This window comes from Felis catus, chromosome A1 (assembly GCF_018350175.1).
Source record: "Felis catus isolate Fca126 chromosome A1, F.catus_Fca126_mat1.0, whole genome shotgun sequence".
Classification (NCBI taxonomy): Eukaryota; Metazoa; Chordata; class Mammalia; order Carnivora; family Felidae; genus Felis; species Felis catus.
The window spans coordinates 180,570,818-180,590,866 of NC_058368.1; the positions used below are offsets into that span (position 1 = coordinate 180,570,818).

At 41.1% G+C, this 20,049-nt stretch overlaps 1 protein-coding gene and 1 non-coding gene across 18 annotated transcripts in view; both read right to left on the bottom strand.

The window, feature by feature from the left end:
* TENM2 (teneurin transmembrane protein 2) overlaps nt 1–20,049 on the bottom strand; it is a 2,391,334-nt gene that overhangs the window by 55,351 nt on the left and 2,315,934 nt on the right. For all 17 annotated transcript variants that reach the window (XM_045040340.1, XM_045040320.1, XM_045040321.1 and 14 more), the window contains 6 exons: nt 18,266–18,409; nt 17,595–17,844; nt 7,506–7,526; nt 4,275–4,507; nt 2,894–3,048; nt 807–1,681 (listed from right to left, as the gene is read on the bottom strand). In XM_045040340.1, coding sequence (XP_044896275.1) covers nt 807–1,681; nt 2,894–3,048; nt 4,275–4,507; nt 7,506–7,526; nt 17,595–17,844; nt 18,266–18,409 — 1,678 coding nt within the window. The remainder of the gene's footprint in view (nt 1–806; nt 1,682–2,893; nt 3,049–4,274; nt 4,508–7,505; nt 7,527–17,594; nt 17,845–18,265; nt 18,410–20,049) is intronic.
* On the bottom strand, nt 12,872–13,070 carry LOC111557057. Its single transcript, XR_002736816.1, has one exon. It is a non-coding gene; the product is annotated as a U2 spliceosomal RNA (small nuclear RNA).

The window sequence follows — 20,049 nt, forward strand, 5'->3', positions numbered from 1 at the left end:
CCTACCCAACTTACTAAGTTCTTGGCCAGCAGCAACACCTAGACGGAAAGCAAACAAGGACTCCAAATACAAGTAAGCTTCACTGTCAAGGAGAGCCAGATACTTATAAATTCCATACCAGACTTAGTGGTGACTGGGGGAATCACGCCTTAGAAATTTTCCCCAACCAGCATCCCACTGGTTAATACCTGCAGCAGCAGGCAGTATGACAAAGCGCTGCCTGCAGGAGTGACGGAAAACAGCTTTTTGGCAAAACAAACAGTGGGACTATTAAGTATGAGATAATTGTTAGGGGAAATATGACCAGCTCTCACATCTTTTAATATACCTAGCACTTTATCTGTATTGATCTGCTTCTGCTAAAGAGGAAATTCAGAGTTTATCTACCTGTCTGTGCAATCAAGTGTGTTGCTGGACCTACTGGCAAATTACAGGAGTCCCACCAGGATCTTGCCTTTTAGATTCTAATTTCCGCACCCATGGCAAACATGAATAATCAGCAAAGTTAATGAACACTTGCTCTCCCAGGTGCTGTGCATGTCCAATATCCTGAAATTGGAGGGGCAAGCAGGCAATAGGAATTCGAGCTCTTGTTAGGATGTTCTCTGAAGTTCAATATCAGAGACCGAACAGTGCAAATCACTTAGAAGTCAGGGAGAGGGGACATGAATATCTTGAGGCCACAAGTTGACATTAAAGTTAGTCACATTAATGTGACTAAACAATTCTAAAATCTACATGGACAATCAATCCTGCTGCAAGCTAAGGTAGGGTACTTTTAAGAAATGCTTTACAAATGTACTTACTCATAGAAAGTTGTCCATCCTGTTTCATCACTCTTGGTGGCTAGGAGGCCAGTGTTCCCATCGTAGGTCATGAGGCCAAGCTCCAGATTCTGTGTGGACACGACTTTGAGACCTCCATTGGTGCCCACGGTGAGGGTGATGATCTGGTTGTCAGGCATGAGCAGGTGGCGGGGCATGCCACTACTGTCCCGACGGATCTTTAGGGAATTCCCATTATTGTCAATCAATTCGGTGACATCATTGTCAGCACTATATGTGAAATTGTACAGGTACTCCCCTGTCACCAGGCTCACGGTGTACTGGTGGATGCCATCAGCATTGAAAACATACAACTCCTGTTCTCCGGGGGATGCAGCCTCATACTGGTTGAAAGCATTAAGAACAGGCTTGTTTTTGCTGACCGCCCTAATCCGAATATTTCCAAGATCTGCGATGTAGATGGTACCATCTGGAGCTACAGCTAAGGATGATGGGGAATTCAAGATGGCATCAGTCGCATAGGCATCGTCTCCTGAGTAGCAGTTGCAATTGACATCATTTTTGCAGTCACAGTCTGAGGCTGCCCCAGCTAAGAGGCAGATCTCCCCATTTGTTGTTACCTGGCGTAGACGATTAATCTTCTTCTCATCTGTCTCAGTGATATAGAGGACCCCAGTGTGAGAAATAGCAATGGCACTGGCTGACTCCAGAGCGGAGTGAATGGCTAGTTTGCTGAGTGAGTAGTCAATTCCAGGAACCTGGCAATGCATGGGGCGTCCTGCAATGATGCTGACTTGGTGATTCTCAGTGATTCGAAGGATGACGTTGTTCTCAAGAACATACAAGGAGTTGTCCATGGGGTTGACAGCAAGGTCTGTTGGCCACTCCAGGCGAACCTGTGGATGACATGGCATTAAAGAGCAGCCTCTAACATGCCCAACATTGAACTGTAGGGCACTTATACTGGTTTTATGCAACTGGTGAAAAAAAACTTTCTTTTTTAACCACACTGTATAAGAAGTACCCATCATCAAACCACTTGCCCATTACCCATGTCGAGCGTACACAATGAAGAAGAGGCCAAGTAACAAACATCTCCTATTATATCATCTGCTATAGCTGGAGGAGGTCACCAGCTCTACTCTTGATGTTCTTCTCAGCCCCAGATGATTGGACCAAGGTCAGAGTCATATATAGTTGGACAAATAATTCACTGCACAAGGGGCTAAAGTAATTCCTTCTATCCTCTGCTCATCCAGCCATAGGCTTAAGGAGGCTATGTTCATATAGAGGTGGAACTTTTATCTCATACACAAAAGAAGCCATGCTGTTTGGAAGATGGCCCTGACCCAAGGGCAGCCAATGCACAGGCTGGCTAGTGAACTACAACTTGGGCATTCGCTTGAAGAAATGAACTGGACCTTCTCTGCAAAACTGAAATGAAAATCACTGTGGCAAGGTTTCAGTTTGTTGTGGAATTTGAGTTGAAATTAATGAGGTTGATTGAAGGTTGAAAAGGCCCTCATAGGAAGGGCAAGCATATATTCCAGGTTGTTTGAGGATCCATGTAATAAACATCATTTTCTCCTGCTGTCCATTTAAGTGAGCCGCTGTTCTCTGCCCCCATAAGAACTGATACTAAAGGAATATCACTTGGAGGAATATTGTAGAGGGCTCTGCTCTAGTTACTACTTCACAAAGTAAAGGTTTATATAGTAGGATGCAATCATTTTAGATTAACAGTGAAGTTCTGATTGACATATAACACTGTATAGTACATTCTCAAACCTGCAATAATGATGGAGAAGAGAGGTAATTACACAGTAACTCCTACCCTGTAATCTGCCACGGCTGGAGTGTGTCACTAGCTCCACTTTTTGAACTGAATCCCACCCTCCCCCTTTCCTTTCTCTCTTGCTCTCTCTCTCTTTCTTGTCTAACATTTCTCATTCCATTTTGCTGCCTAGTTCATCTCAAGCCTTCTACAAACCACCCTGTAATCTGTATCTATCTCTCTTCCTCCCATTCCACTTTCAACCCAAACAGGCTGCACGTGAGAACTTCAGGCCAAGAACCAGGTGTGCACAGTGATGAGAAGTAAATCCCACCTGGGCCACATCCATGCTGGAGTCACAGCTCAGTGGCCGGACAGCAGTGAGGTCATTGGAGCCCAGCAAAGTGGAGATGATTCCATTCTGGTCAACCTTCCGGATCATGGTGGCATCAACAAAGTACATGAGTCCGTTCTTGTCCACTGCAATACCTGATCAAGACAAACAGCGAACGTGTGTCTCTTGACAAGGAGTAGGGCTTGTGGGGGTGGAGGTGGGGATGCCCTATTGGGCATTAGCTTCTTGATCTTCTCGAACTTGGGAACATACTGGATGGATTAGCAGACCCAGAGCAGTGGCTCTCAGCTTTTTAAGGTAAAACCCTTTCTCATAGGCACTCTGTTGAGATATGCATAATTACTAGGGTGCTAGCTACATTACCACCCAATTGAAGAATGAACTTTGGGCTGCAAATGAACCAAGACTGCAAATGAATGAATGGGGAAATAACTTGGCATCTGCTCTCTTTAGAAAAGAAGTTATTTCCCAAGTTCATTGCTTGAAAAATTATTGGTAGTAAATTACTTGAATAACCTTCACAACTAATTACAACAATGAGGTTCAGAAACAATGATTCCTGTAGTCACAAACTTCCAATTCAAAATATATCCTCCAGGAAACATTCTCAATTAAGCCTTGACTCTACTCGGTACGCCCTGGGGGAACACCTGTTCTAGCACTCTCCTGGTAAGATGCAGACAGTGGCTTCTATTTCTTTGGCACCTTCACCCTAGTGCCCATGCCCAAGGCCATTCAGCCTTAATCCATATTGCCAGATGCTTTAGTGATAGCTAAAAATGTTAATAAGAATTGGGGCTTCAAAGGATCAATAGGTCTTTATCCCTAAGTATCTTTGGTCCTTTTCCAACAGAGATCCATTGGTTCTAAGAACACCTCCCCCCTAATCCCAGACTCTTGGAAATCATACCCATTCTTAATTGCTACCATTTATTGGGCATTTACAAAATGTCAGGCTCTGTGCTTATGACTATGTACACTATTGTCTAACATAAACATCTGGGAGTGGTTGGAGGCCCCCCCCACTGGGCTCTGTTCTGTCTCCAGCCCACACAGCTGTCACTCTGGCTCATGGAGCTAATATTTCCCTCTGACTCTGTGACTGGCAGCATTCAGAAGTCTCCAGGAGCAATCCAACCCACTTTCCGTTTGTAGCATATGTGGGTGATGAAGTTTACTTCAAATAAACAATTTTTTTAAATACTCACCCACACACCAAAGCAATCTATAAGAGTTAAATTATTGTAGAGAAAGCTGTATTTGTGACTGCCTGGACTTAGTTCAGTTCCAGTTAAGAAGAAAGACAACCTTGTGGCAAGGTCATTCTGGAGGAGGGGTTTTCTTCTTTTGTAACCTTTACCTCGAGGGCTCATCAGGGTTGCATCTACAGCCTTCCCCCCATCTCCACAGCGGGCTTCATCAAAGGGCAAGCACTGCTCTCCAGTCCCTGCCACCACTTCTGAATTCCCAGCCAGGTCTTTAGCTCCACTCAGAGACTTGACTCGGTAGATTCGCCGACTGTTGGTGTCAGACACGTAGAGAGAGCCGGAAACAGGGTCTACTGCCAAATAGTACTTGTGTGCTGGGTTGTTGCTTTAGAAGAAGCAGAAAGAGAAATGAGAAGGGGGCTATGCAGCTGGTCTACTGGATCAAAGAGATGACAAAAATCCTGGTAAGGCTCTGTTTCTAGTGTCTTTCCACTTTATTGAACTGGAAAGAATCTAGCATAACAACCTAGTGTTCTAACATATCATGGCTCTTAGCTATTTCTTTTAATTGGACCTAAGCTCTTCATGCTATTTAGAGAGTTCATCCTTTCCCATCATACTAAAATACCATTGCTTCATTTAGCTGGTACAAAAGATCCCAGTCTGGTCCTGCTTTTGTGTCAGTGTTTTGTGTGTATCAGCCTTCTTTATTTTCCCCCATGGGTTTGATATATTTCTCAAGTGGGATTGAGGAACACTTCCATGAGACAAGGTTTTCTTTTAATCCATGCTTCCTTAATGTCTCCAGGGCACTAGATCATTAATACTAGGGCAACCTGGAATTTTCCTGACTTTCTGATGGGAGGCTCCCAGATCGATCCCTAGTCCTCAGCCTCAGGTCTTCCCTACTATTTCTCAGTGTGGATATGAATAAAGTTGGCATTTTAAAAAAATGATATTTTGCTGATATCACATCCAGAATCTATATTACTGAGGGAGAAGGTACAGTTTTAATATTTTATGTAATGGTGAGGTCACAAACGTGGATGAAGAGCTGCTAGGGCCCTAAGTGACACTAGACGTGTTTGTGAGAAATGTAATAGGAAGGCACTATTCCTCAGAGACCTGGACCTGTTTCTCTGCCATGCATCTAGCTGCCCTATATGTTGCTGATAAGGATAGGACTAAGCCACAGGAAACTCTAAACTCAGTGTGACCCAGCTGGTGACCTTAAGTAAGTCTTTTGGCTGTGTTGGGTCCTAGACTGCTTATATGGATAATGAAGAAATCAGATCATTTCTCATGTCCCTTTTGGCTCAAAACCCTATAGTTTCTTCCCTTTGCAGTGTCTGTCATTTGTTGGAGGTTGAGACCAGAATAGGTATTCATGCTATTCCTATACTGGTTATTAAAATCACCACCTCTAGGTTGCAAACAGTGAATGCCTCTCTGCCTTAGGATGCCACATGCCAAAAATCAGCATAGGCCTTTTGTTTTTCAGTTATTTCTCAATTGTAGTTTGGAATTATGGGAAGAAAGGGGATGGAAGAGGTGAAGGAAAGGTGAGGGTGATGATAGTGTTGGATGCATTTGTTCTGTAGACATTAGCTGGTAAATTACTAATTAAAACACCCCCATTTGGATTCTTCCTTGATTTAAGGAAGAAAAGAACTAGGAAGCTATTTTTAGGAACAATTTGTGAGTCAAGACCATCTTTAATTCCAACTTCTCCTCAGGTTGCTATTAAGACACATAATTGAACTAGAAGTCAAGGTCTTTCTAAAATTCCAGCCTAGATAACTAGTTTAAAAGAGTAGGCTACCAGGGTTCCATTCCTTTCTGTTCCTTTCCGTTCCTTTCCTTTCCTTCCTCTTCCTCTTTCTCCTTCTTTTCTTTTCTTTTTTCTTTTCTTTTCTTTTCTTTTCTTTTCTTTTCTTTTCTTTCTTTCTTTTTCTTCTTTTGCTATTAAGTCTTTAGAGAATATCCACATATGCAAAACAAATTAGGGCAGAAAGGGAAAACTTCATGCTATTTTTTTAATTAGATGCTGTACTTTGTTACCAAATGATAGTAGCTGGCTAGCATCATGAGCAGAAGGATCAGGGCACTGCACATCTGTGCCTATCTGTGAGCAAGATAATTAATTCTGGACTTTCTTGGGAGCCTGATTCAAAGAGCCTTTTCAAAAACTCTGGTAGAAGAGCAGACAATTAAGGGTGTGAGGTCAGTTCTTGTTGGGGTCTCATTCTTCCCCATGGCCTCATACTTGCTCTAACCAAGATTCTTACAGAGAATCTCAGGTATGGACAGCCCATACTTCCACATTTGTGGCTATGGTGAAGGTCAAATGAGGTATGTGAGTTTGAACTGGGATGTCCTTTCAGGGCATTGTAGATTTATTTCTGCTTGGCCCAGTTGGGGTGCCTATAGGCAGCCAGCTTGGGAGTACCTGAGGAAGAGGCAGAGGGTGCATACGCATAACTTTTCCACTGAAGTTGATGATCTTATACAACTTGACTCCATTTTTGTCTAATTCTCACCTAACATCAGGAAGAAGCCCCTTCCATGTTTCATTTCAAGAAGTGAGGAGAAACATTCCCTTGAGTATTAAAATACATTATTTTGTTTTTCTCTCTTCTTCTAAATAAAAAGGTCACTTTTCTTCCATTTCAGTGCAACCTTGGGACAAGCTGGAGTTTTCCTAGCTTTGTAATGGGAAGCTCCCCAGAGCCATATGCACAAATATGTGTGTTGTACACTCCATATGTGAATTTCACCAGTATGGTTTTAAATGATAACCTGGAGCAGTTGAATGACAAAGGCTATTCAGACAAAAGTACTTGGTCTACACCCTTCATACTACTTAAAAGTGATTTAACTCCATGAAAATTCCCAATGCATCTGACTGTTGGATTCATTCTGACCAGCAGATTGGCAATTAACTTGTTTTTTTTTAAATGACCATATATCCAGGGGAAAAAATCATTAATGAGTTGAAAATGAGTTTTTGACCCGTTTCCAGTTCATTAAAGCTTTTGTGAACCCAGTCCAGCATTTACAAAAGCCAGAAGTTTGCCTCAACTGTTTAGCCCAATTATGGACCGCGCTGAGCAGTCAGGATAAAAGTTCGCTGAGGGTTCATTATCTTGCACTTGCATCTCCCGGAAATTCTAATTACTGTCAGCTTATTTGGTTGCTTTTTGACTGCATTTCATAATTGCTAAAGCTTATCATATCCACAACACACAATTAGCACATAAAAAAGTTACTATATTTGGTACATAAAAATACACAACATTACACAAGAAGCACAAAACAAAAAGCAAACACAAGGAAGCAAACGAACCATATCAAATTATATGGGAAAGAGTTCTTCGTCTTACCTATGTTTAAACTCTTTATTTCTTTATAGAAAGAAAACAGAAGGAAAAAGAACAAACAGTTAGCTGAAGAATTGATGATAAAGCAAACATAACATTTTCATTTCTTGTATAAAGGGACCCAAAAAAAGGCACTCGTCTTCCTTTTTTTTTCCCTTCTAGCTGACAGCTCCTGGCTCAATTACTTGGGGAACACCCCTGATTTTGGACTCTTCCTGGCCATTGAAAAATCTACAGAAGAATGCTTGAATTCTCTGACCAGCAATGTGGCTGTCACATGACACAGGTGGCAACAGGTGAAAGAGGTCTTTTGGCTAATGAAAGATGGCAAATAGTTTCCCTCTTGAGTGCCAATACTGATTGATTAGTGATGCCTGCCAGGAGCACAGAAGTAGAAGGATTCTGAAGCCAAATGCCAATCAGCTGTAACAAGTGCTGGGACTCATTTGTAATGTCTGCCCTGGGTGTGGGAGGGAACCTGGTGCCACCTGTGCCACCTATATGTTATTGGTGCATCACAGGGTAGAGTCAGTACCATCCAAGACAGCCTCTTCCCAAATCCATCTGCAGTTTGGCAAACATTCTGTTGAACCCTGAGAGTCTCAACCATTTCCTATCCCTGTTCTATGACACCTTCCCTCTCCCTAACTCAATTTGCATGTGTGGGGCCCCTTGTATACATTCTTTCCTACAGATAACATTCATACATGAAATTCATAGATATTAATATTCTCTATAATTGGAGCCAAAGACTCCATTTACCATTTCTTTTTTTTGGAAAAGTGGTAAAAGTGTTGCTGTTCTTTTTTTTAATTTTAATTTTAATGTTTATTTTTATTTTTGAGAGAGAATGTGTGAGAAGGGAAGGAGCAGAGAGAGAAGGGGGACAGAGGATCTGAAGCATTTTTTAAGAACAAAAATACACGTCAATTTCAACAGGAAAGAGGCTAGAAGTTAATAACATTAGGGCAAAGAGGAGAGATGCTAAGGCCTCAAGTAAAGAGAACTGCTTCTCATTCCTGAGACTTCTAGGCCAAAGTGGAAGGAGTCTCTAACCCCCTCTTTCCCTCCTGGCTGAGGGAGGAGGCTTCAGGGGAGGGACAAAGAGAACTAATGCCCTGATTCCTGCTTAGGTGCAGCCTGGGCCTCTGCCAGGGGCCATGATTAGTGGTGGGTTTGCACAGGGATTACATTTTTATATTTTATTCCAATGTGTTAGTTTTCGTTAAAAAAAAAGTTAATTAAATGATGCTGATAACTCCTGAGCTCTGACTGACATAGTGCAATTTAAGATTCATTCTGCAAAGCCTGGTGTGTCAGGGTGGCAGCCGGGAATTCTCGCGTCTATTTTATATTGCTTAATGAAAGTGAAATGTTATCTGCCACCAGTGGTAGTCATATTTGGCTCTTAATTATTGCAATATCAATTCCAGTGTTTTAGTCAAGATTTTGTGAAAAGACTGGATGGGATTTGGGTCTGCAGACCTGACCTACTTCTTTCCTAAGAACTTGTGCTTTAAGTTGATTAATATAATATCTATGCTGGGGAAAGGAGAAGGGCAGGAGTGGCAGACCAAGTCACTGAGGGTACAGTCCAAATGATCATATGGATATGAGCTTTGGAGACCAACTGAGGTCACCACTATTCCAGTCCAAGGCCATTGGCAGCATGGGTACTTAGTAGCCAACAAACCAAAATAATGGCATTGAGTCAATCGATGTAGATCAGCACAGGTGCCTTACATACAAAAGACAGGCCAAGGCTTTGTGTTTGCAATAATGCAAACCCTTTAGGCACAGCCTTCAAGGGCAGAGTGGTGTCTCAGATTCAAGAAGTGAGATGGCTTAGCTCATCAACATTTGAGACTGTTGCCTCCTTCCCTTCCAACTCCCTCTGTGCCACAGAATAGGGTGGTATTGGAGTGGCCACAGTTTTTTTGTTTCAGTTCTAATGAAAGAGAAGTTAGCTGGGATAAATTCAGTTTAGGGGGGACATGCTTATGTGTTAATTAGTTAATTAATATGCTTAAATTAGTTTTAGGGGGATATGCTTATGTGGCTCATATGTGGTCCTTTCATTATCTAGTTAGATTACTGCTAGTGTTGGGGTGCCTGGGTGGCTTGGTCGGTTGAGCATCCGACTTCGGCTCAGGTCATGATCTCACGGTCCGTGAGTTCGAGCCCTGGTTCGGGCTCTGTGCTGACAGCGCAGAGCCTGGAGCCTGTTTCAGATTCTGTGTCTCCTTCTCTCTCTGCCCCTCCCCTGTTCATGCTCTGTCTCTCTCTGTCTCAAAAATAAATAAACGCTAAAAAAAAAAAGATTACTGCTAGTGATTCTGGTATAGGAATGGCTTTCAGGAAAGCTTCTGCCCTATTGTTCAGACTCACTAAGCATTATTACTGGAAATGTAATGCCCAATGTCACCAAATGGGTGTGGTGTGGCTTGCTCCAAGTGGGGCCTTAGCTCATTCCATTGATGTTATGGCTTCCACAACTTGAGAGACATGAGACCAAGGACAGATTCCAACAAAAGGGAGGACACTGGTGCATGTCTCCTTTAACTCAAGCAGTGTGTCCTGAGCCCCTGATGTGGACCAGAAACTGTTCCAGGCATCAAGGGGCAAAGATGCCAAAGGTGTCTGCTCTACAGAAGCTTATACACTAGTGCCCTAAAGACTTACACAGAATATTTCACTATTACCAGGACATCAGTGACAGGCTGGTTAATGAGTGTTAACTCAAAGACTATTTAGATTATTCACTGTACAAGGAAACCTGAAATGCACAGAAATATTATTAAAGAAGTCTGATAAAGATTTTTCCAAATTTTACAACTCTAACAATGTTCATAACATCACCAATAATCAGTTGTAGACATGAAACATTTACTAACTTATCAATAATCTGAAACAAATCTTGACTATAGCTATGCCAGAGGAAAGACTGAATATTGCTCTATTCTTTTTATAGGTAATGACATTACAAAATCATTGTCATATTAAAAGACAATCAAAAACTATGCAGCCAAAAAGTGTAGGAAAACAAGTATCATGGAAGTGTAATAGTTAATTAATAAAACATTTTAGGTAATTTCATCTGGATTTTGTGATGTTTGCACTAACTATCAGCTTTTCAAAATGTGCAATTTCTGTTGGTTTCCTTTTTCATCCTAAATAATACTACATTTCATTCAAAGTTATGTTAAGATTTAGTCCCCATGAAACCTGGACCTGCCTTTGGTAAAGGACTTTGAAAACAGTGCCAAGAACTGCCCCAAATTTTATGGGGATATTGTTGTTATTGTTATTCTGGGTAGGGGTGATATGTTATATTTTGTTTCCTGACTTTGGTATTTATAGCCTGATCACACAGGGAAAGCATATAACTAGAACTTTATATTCCCCCCTATCATTCTATGCCCGTATCAAGAAGGGTCTTTTCTCATTGAAATTCTCAGGCAAAGCTTATCTTTGGTGAAGCTTTCTTCTAACTTCTGCTGCTCTTGCCCTCTTTCTTAGGCTCCCATTCTCTTGTGATTCTTCCCTCTCTATCACTAATACATCTGGCCTGGACAATTCCCTTCCCTGAAGATCTTCCCTGATAAAGCTATTGCTGTTGACCCACATCAATAGTACCATCAGAATCTCAGCATGGGAGGGACAGAAGGATCATACCTCAAGATCATAAAAGCCATATATGAAAGACCACTGCAAATATCATCCTCAAGGGAAAAAACCAAGAGCTTTCCCCCTAAGGTCAGGAACACGACAAGGATGTCTACTCTCACCACTGTTATTCAACATAGTGTTGGAAGTCCTAGCCTCAGCAATCAGACAACACAAAGAAAGAAAAGGCATCCAAACTGGCAAGGAAGAAATCAAACTCTCACTCTTTTCAGACAACATGATACTCTATGTGGAAACCCAAAAGACTCTGATAAAAAACTGCTACAACTGATCTATGAATTCAGCAAAATCACAGGATATAAAATCAGTGTACAGAAATAGGTTGCATTTCTATACACCAATAATGAAACAGCAGAAAGAAATCATGGAATCAGTCCCATTTAGAACTGCACCAAAAAAACATAAAATACCTAGGAATCAACTTAACCAAAGAGGTAAAAAATCTATACACTGAAAACTATAGAAAGCTTATAAAAGAAATTGAAGATCTCTCTCTCTCTCTCTCTCTCTCTCTCTCTCTCTCTCACACACACACACACACACACACACACAAATGGAAAAACATTCAATGCTCATGGATTGGAAGAATAAATAGTTAAAATGTCAATACTACCCAAAGCAATCTACACATTCAATGCAATCCCAATCAAAATTGCACTGGCATTCTTTTCAAAGCTAGGACAAATAATCCTACAATTTGTATGGAACAACAAAAGACCCCAAATAGCCAAAGCAATCCTGAAAAAGAAAACCAAAGCCGGAGGCATCACACTCCCTGACTTCAAGCTGTATTACAAAGCTATAATCATCAAGACAGTATGGTACTGGCACAAAAACAGACACAGAGATCACTGCAACAGAATAGAGAACCCAGATATGGACCCACAAATGTATGGGCAACTAATCTTTGACAAAGCAGGAAAGAATATCCAAAGGAAAAAGTCTCTTCAGCAAATGGTGTTGGGAAAACTGGACAGTAACATGCAGAAGAATGAAAATGGACCACTTTCTTACACCATACACAAAAATAAACTCAAAATGGATGAAAGACCTCAATGTAAGACAGGAAGCCATCAAAATCCTAGAGGAGAAAACAGACAACAACCTCTTTGACCTTGGTTGCAGCAACTTCTTACTTGACATGCCTCTGGAGGCAAGGGTAACAAAGGCAAAAATGAACTATTGGGACCTCATCAAGATAAAAAGCTTCTGCACAGCAAAATAAACAATCAGCAAAACTAAAAGGCAACCGACAGATTGAGAGAAGATATTTGCAAATAACATCAGATAAAGGGTTAGTATCCAAAATCTATAAAGAAGTTATCTAACTCAACACCCCCACCAAAAAACCCCAAAAACAAATAATCCAGTGAAGAAATGGGCAAAAGACATAAATAGACACTTTTCCAAAGAAGACATCCAGATGGCTAAGAGAACACATGAAAAAATGCTCAACATCACCCATCACCAGGGAAATACAAAGCAAAACCACAATGAGATACCACCTCACACCTGTCATAATGGCTAAAATTAACAACTCAGGCAACAAAAGATGTTGGCGGGGATGTGAAGAAAGAGGAACACTTTTGAACTGATGGTGGGAATGCAAACTGGTACAACCACTCTGGAAAACAGTATGGAGGTTCCTCAAAAAATTAAAAATAGAACTACCCTACGTCCCAGCAAGTGCACTACTAGGTATTTATCCAAAGGATACAGAAGTGCTGTTTCAAAGGGGCACACATACCCCAATGTTTATAGCAGCAGTATTAATAATAGCCAAAGTATGGAAAGAGCCCAGATATCCATCAAGTGATAAATATATTAAACTGATAAGAACAGATACTACACTTGATCTTAGCCAAAAGGCCGAGAAGCGATCAAGTGATAAATATATAAAGAAAATGTGGTATGTGTGTGTGTTGTATATATACATGTATGTGTGTGTGTGTGCTGTGTATATATATATATACAGCACACACACATATATACACGTACACACACATACACACACACACACACAATGGAATATTACTTGGTGATCAAAAAGAATGAACTCTTGCCATATGCAACAATGTGGATGGAACTAGAATGTATCATGCTAAGCAAAATTAGTCAGAGAAAGGTAAATACCATACAACTTCATTCATAAGTGGAATTTAAGATACAAAACAAATGAACATAAGGGAAGGGAAGCAAAAATAATATAAAAACAGGAGGACAAACCATCAGAGACTCTTAAATACAGAGAACAAACTGAGGGTTGCTGAAGGGGTTTTAGGTTGGGGGATGGGCTAAATGGACAAGGGGCATTAAGGAGGACACTTTTTGGGATGAGTGGTGGGTATTATATGTAAGTGATGAATCACTAAATTCTATTCCTGAAATCATTATTACACTATATGTTAACTAACTTGGATATATAAAAAAAGAATCTCAGCATGGGAAAGTGTTTTAGTTGGGGAACAAAAGCATTTTTCGTATCATAATTTTATATTTGGAAAATAAAAAGTTTTTTAGTATTTCAAACATTATGGAAAGTGTGAGATTCTTATGTTTAGCACAAGAGGCCAAGTTAAGACAAGGCAGAGAGACACTGTCCCATGCCTTATAATTTATTGCCTTATATTGGGATCCAATTCCAAAGATGTTCTCAATTGAGGAGGAAGAAAGATTTTTCTGTGCCAGAAATTCACTCTAAGGTGTTAGTCACTGACAAATTTACTCTCTAAGGCTGGGGTTTTCTAAGGATTACCTGGAGTGAGTGTAGTTATAAGAAAGGGAATATGCCACTAAAAGTGGGGTATCAGGCTTTTTGGGGAAGTGCATGATGAAAATGTCTTGAATGCTGGTGGAACTGCAGCATACAAATGATAACCATTTTACGTAAGAATAAGGCTCTTTCTAACATTAGAAGTTTTCCAAGTGCGTAGAACTCTGCCCCTGTATGTTTTTGTATAGACAAAGGAAGGAGGAAGAGAGAAGGAACCATGGGAACATTTATATAAAATTCTGACTCAGATGCTTAGATCTGGGGTGGGTAAGTGAGATACGGATGGGCACTGAATCCTGAAACTAAATCATTTAGCTGCCAACTCACAATGGAGAAAAGACATAAGCAAGACAGGTCTCTTTCCCCTCCTCCCTCCCTCCCCTGGTTACTGTTTTTGAAAAGAGGGGATTGACAGCCTTAGTTTTCAGTTATGTGGTGGGAAGAAAAGAAAAATCAAACCAGTATTCTTGTAAAAGCTTAACTTCTAATCGTCTCTGGATACCTGGCTGATGAAAGCAAGAACAAGTCTAAAGGCAGTTAAAACGGAAAAAGAAACCACACAGCTATTGAGGGAAATTGATAGTTACACTCCCTCCAGCTGTCCTTAATGTCATCATGTGGGTGTGGTGTGCTGCTCTGAGTGGGCCCTTAGCTGTTATCATTAATGTTGTGGCCTCTACAAATTGAGAGACCTAGAATCAAGGACAGATTCCAATAAAGGAGGACAATGGTCTGTGTCTCCTTTAACTCAAGAAATGTGCCTTAAGCCCCCAGTGTGGACAAGGCATTGCTCTAGGTATCAAGGGGCAAAGATGCCAAAGGTACCTGTGCTATGGAAGTTCACACACTAGGACCCTAGAAGACTTACATGGAAATAACTGAAAAACAAGGCAATAAATGGGGTCACTTTTGTGGAAAATTAGAGTTAAGTGACCCAGAGGAGGGTGAGAATTATTTCTGCTAGAGAGGTCAGGCTTCATGGAGAGGGGACCTTCAAAATGAGCATTAAAGATGGACATGATGAGGCTGATTAGACAAAGTATTTTAAGTAGAGCAAGTAGCATGAGTCCAGGTTTGGAGGTGGGAATGTAGTAGGCAAGTGCTGATTTAGCTCTGAGCACCTAGACCCATGACAAAGAAGTAAGGGCCAGACAATGGAGAGTTGGTTATAAATGTCAGATTTAAAAATGCAACCCTCATGGAAAAGCAGAATGCTACCTTCACTCCCTTCCCTGACTCCTGCCATGGCTCTCCACTGCCAATGGGATTCCTGAGAAAAGGACTCTCCTAGGATAAAAAGGGAAATGAACATCTTGGGAAGGGGACCTAGTTGGGTAGCTTTAGAAAATGTGGTTTGTCTGATTGGCAATTTGACAGCTTGAGGATTATCTATTTGTCTCCTTCTCCTCTCACTGTTTATCTTTTGCTCATTATACTCTTCTAGTCTACCCCATGACTTCCCCTTCTTTATTTCCATGATGGGTGGTTGTTGGTTCTTCTACAATACTCATCCTGAATTGTCTCTGCTTGCCTAGGTTCCCATCTGTCATCTTCAAATGGGTGCTCTTTGAGCCTTGTGTTTCATCCCCTTCTAGACCTTTAGAGCCCAGCACATGCTTGGCTCACATTATGTTCAGTAAATGCCTACTGGATCACTGAATCTGTAACCTTCTTGGGGGTGAAGCTCGGGTTTTCTCCTCTCTCTCTCTCTCTCTCTCTCTCTCTCTCTCTCTCTCTCTCTCTTTTAACCGCCCAGTGCTTGGCACAGTCTCAGGTCCCAGGAATAGTCAGCAGTACTTGCTGATGGTCTAATCACTGATCTCTCTCCCAGAAGGGGCCACTAAAATGCAAGTGCAACCTGTGGCTTCTTCTAAGTCCTTCACATGGTAGCTGAGGCTACTTTAGAAAGCACCACCACCTCCTTGGTTGCTCAGGTCAAGATGCTCATCATAATCCTTGATTCTTCTTCTTCTTTTTTTCTTTTTCTTTTTTTCCATTTCTTACACCTGATCCATGAACAATTCCCATCACATTTACTTTGAAAATATATCCCAGTTGGAATACTTCCTTATCTCCCCTGCTACCCCTCTAGTCTACATCACCATCACCCAGACCCTGGTCAGCTATTAAAGCTTCCCTATGGGCTTCTCTGCTTCCACTCTTGCACCCCTACAGTCCATTCATCTACACAATGGCCAGAATAATCTTTAAAAAGGCAATAAGATCATGTCAACTCTACTGTACTTTTTACTTTAACCTCCAACAGCTGTCCATTGTAATAAGAATATAATTTACACTTGTCAACAAGGTCCGTAAGATGCTGAAGCATTGATCCCCTACTGACCTCTCTGACCTCCTCTGAAACACTTCCTTCTGAGCTTACCACCATGCAACCATATTGGACTCTGTCAATCCCTTAAGTAAACCAGATTATTGCCTGATATTAGGGCTTTTGCACAACTTCTCTCTGCCTGGAATACTTTCCCCCAGATCTTCACATGGCTGACCTCATCATTTAGGCCCCATCTCAGATGACACATCTCAGATGTTCCCTAACTATCTTATGTAGCTTCCTTATCCTTCCTACTCCACACAGTAGTCCCTAATTATTACCCTGTTAGGTTTTCCTTAAAGCATTATCATTTTTTAAATTTGTCCACATGAATTGGTGTGAAGTTTCCTATAAAACCATAAACACAACAGCTAGGGCTTGCTTGTTCCTACCCTCTCTCTCATGTCCTAACAGATAGTCCTTGGCACGTGGTATATATTCACCAAGTATTTTGTCCCTTATTTATAGAATTCATTTATCCCTCCACTTACAGATCACTTTCTAGGTTTTAGGGCCTGGAGTCAACTTTGCTGGGAAGAGAGTTTATAAGAACTTTCATCCAGCACAGAGGAATCTGGACTTCAGAGTTAGTAGCAAGCAATGACCAGGAGGAATCTACCAGGTGTGGCCAGAAATTAACTAGCAAGGACTATGCAGTAATTCTAAGTCATATCCTAGTGAATGTGCAAAGACCCAGAGAATTTATAGAAAGGTAGTACATAGAGGCACAAAATATAAACATTTGAATTAGTAAATGAACATTAGTGGTTCTCAAACTCTCATGTACATCACCATCTTCTACAGAGCTTGTCAAAGATAAAAACTGCCTTGGCTCATCTCTAGGCTTACTGAATCAGTGCTCTGGGGTGGGCTCCAGGAGTCTGTATTTTTAAGAAGTGTCACTTTAGAAACCACTGAAACAGATGAACAGCTTGAAGTAGTGGTTCTTTCATTGTTTGGTATGTATCAGATTCTTGTGTGGAGATTCTTGTGTGGATTCTTGTATTTACAAATACAGCTACACAGGTCCCACACCAAGCACTATGACCTAAAGCTTTCACCCTTGTTTGTTTGTAAGTCAGGTGTTAACAATTGTATCCAATATGTGTGTGGTGTTTTATAGATTCAAAAAGAATTTCCCCAACTATTATTTGATTACAGGCCTAGGTTTTGAAGCTCAGCCCATTTTGTGGGATATATATTCTCTGGAGAACCCCCAATTCAGCCATCATTTGCCCAGGGAAGTTTTGTAGCAATGGGAACAATAGAGCAAAGGAAGGTTTTCTGTGTGGCCACTTACCGTAACTCCAAAATGCTGGTCACATTTCGAGAAGGAAAAATGCGCCGGATGTAATTGAAGTCTCCAACGAAGAGGCTCCCATCAATTCCAACGGCCAGAGCTACTGGGGCCAGTAGCTTGTTGCCTTCGGCAAGGCCATTGCAACTAGGACAGGAAATGCTTCGTCGGCGGCCATTGCCCATAATGCTGGTGATGATGGCAGGCTGCTGGGTCAGGAACTGGTTCTCCCCGGTGCCCTTGTGTAGGATTCCTGGGGAGCAGGAAATGGGGATAGTTACTGCAACCCTCTGGGGAGGATACTTCTATTGGCTTACTGAGGGTGAGGGGCAGTGGCAGAGAGAAGAGAAATAGTAGGAAACTTTGATCTTTGGAGAACTTGCCTATTTCCTCATGATGCTGTAATGGAGTGGCTGAACTCCAAGGCTAAGATATTGCCTGTAGGGATAACTGAAGAACAATTGTGAGGTACACTAAGGCAGATGGTCTGGGAAAAACAGCCTGAGATTCTTTGACATTTAAAAAGAGAAGGTGGGAAAACCTATGAGTGTTTTGGACATTTGATGAAAAATGCTAAGGGAAGGGGAGGGGCCACCACTTAAATGTCAAGGCTGCCGAGAAGTTTCCGGAGGGGAGATCAGGATGTATTTGGGAAAGTAAATGTGCCGACATACCACTTTTAACATTGAGAATGTGATGTTTGTCCAGGGACCAGCCACCGAGGTTGGAAGGGTCTAGCTCGAATCCTTGAAGGAGGGCTGTCCTTTTCTCCCACAGTATTAGACTGGGGCAGGTCTCATATTCAAACCCAACAGATACTGAAAGATAAAAGTGGGTGGGGCAGAATGGAGAAAAGAGAGTTTACTTGATTACTCCAAAGCTTTCCAGCTGGAATGAGAAACACATGTTCATGGTAATACAGATTCCTTTCCAAAAGCCCACTGAAGGAGGTGGGTTGATTGCTTTTTCTCCTTGTGATTCCACACAATATTAAATTCAGATTTCAAGCTGAACTCAACCTTGAAACTTACACAGTAGTACTCTGTAGGGATAGAAAGACTTTTCCAATGAACAGCTGGCTTTCAAAATATGACCCTAGTGATGTGGAAGGAGGAGAAGAATCATTTAAAAATGAAATACAACTCTCCTTTATAGATGGACAGGAGACTGTTTCTTTCAGCCTGCTGTTCACGGCATGCATTTATCATATTCTATGTTATTTATTTTCGCTCACTAGGAGGAAGGCCTATGGAAGCATAGTGGCTCATTTATAAGGAGATTCTGTAGGCAACAGCTTGTATAAGTTAAAGCTCTTTGTACGATCACTCAGGATTCCAGAGAGTGCCAGGCAAGGCAGGCATGGGGACAAAGCCTGCCAATTATGTGACAATTCAGTGGGGAACAGAATCCAAAGACTGTAAAAATCCTACATTTGCCACATGGACAAATGGGAGAGGGAGGTGGGAGATGAAGGACTTCAGTTCTAACTCTGCTCCAGCTCACACTTCCTCGTGGCTCTGTTTTCCCATGTGTAAAACAGAGCAAGTGAAACCTCAATTTCTCAGAGAGATGTAGTAGGGATAAATGAGACAAAATGCCAAGATGCCATACATTTTTAATTGCAACATTGCTTTAAAAATATGAGGCACTGTTATTATTGCTATTCCTACTACATTAAATTCTTAACTATGTGTGTCACCTTTGGGGATTCTCCACAGCTTCTTTTAAATCCTGAGATATAGGAGCATCAATATGAATTGGAGATATATTTTATTAAAAAAAACCCCACATATATTTCTTAACTTGTCCTCTGAAAATTCCAAGAAACAACAACGATATCAGTGGCAAAGAGAATTTCTAGTGCCTAGCTTGTGGCCTTGAAATATTATTTCTCATTAAAAGGAAATCAGGCAGGGCTCCTTGAAGAAATGGCTGGAGCAAGAAATGAACAAGATGAGACTAGGGTATTTTATCATACCAGATAGCAAGGAAGAAATCAAAATCTCCTAGGGTTATGTCAAAAGATAGGGAGTCAGCCTGAAGAGTGTCCCACTGACCATAGATGGGATAGTTTGACCCTCAGTAGAGATAATAACTTCAATGGATTGAAACATATTAGACACATTTTATTCTATGAGTTCATAATGGTATTAGAAAATTAATTTGCCACTGTTAGAGGATGTTAGAGAACAAACTTATTATATTGAAAACAGTATATAAAGGCAAACAATCAAGAATTTATTTCTTCTTTCTTATTTGAACTCTACCTCCTATAACCAAGTAGTTAATGAGAGAATATCTCTATGTAAAAGTATTCTAGCTAATAAATGGAAAAGCAATGAAAAAATTAAAATATGACTTTGCAATTCTTAATGACCTAATGGATCTAGGTAATGAGCATCAGTGGCCTCTGAAATCACAAAAGGATAAACAAGATGACATTAGGTGCCTCCTGATG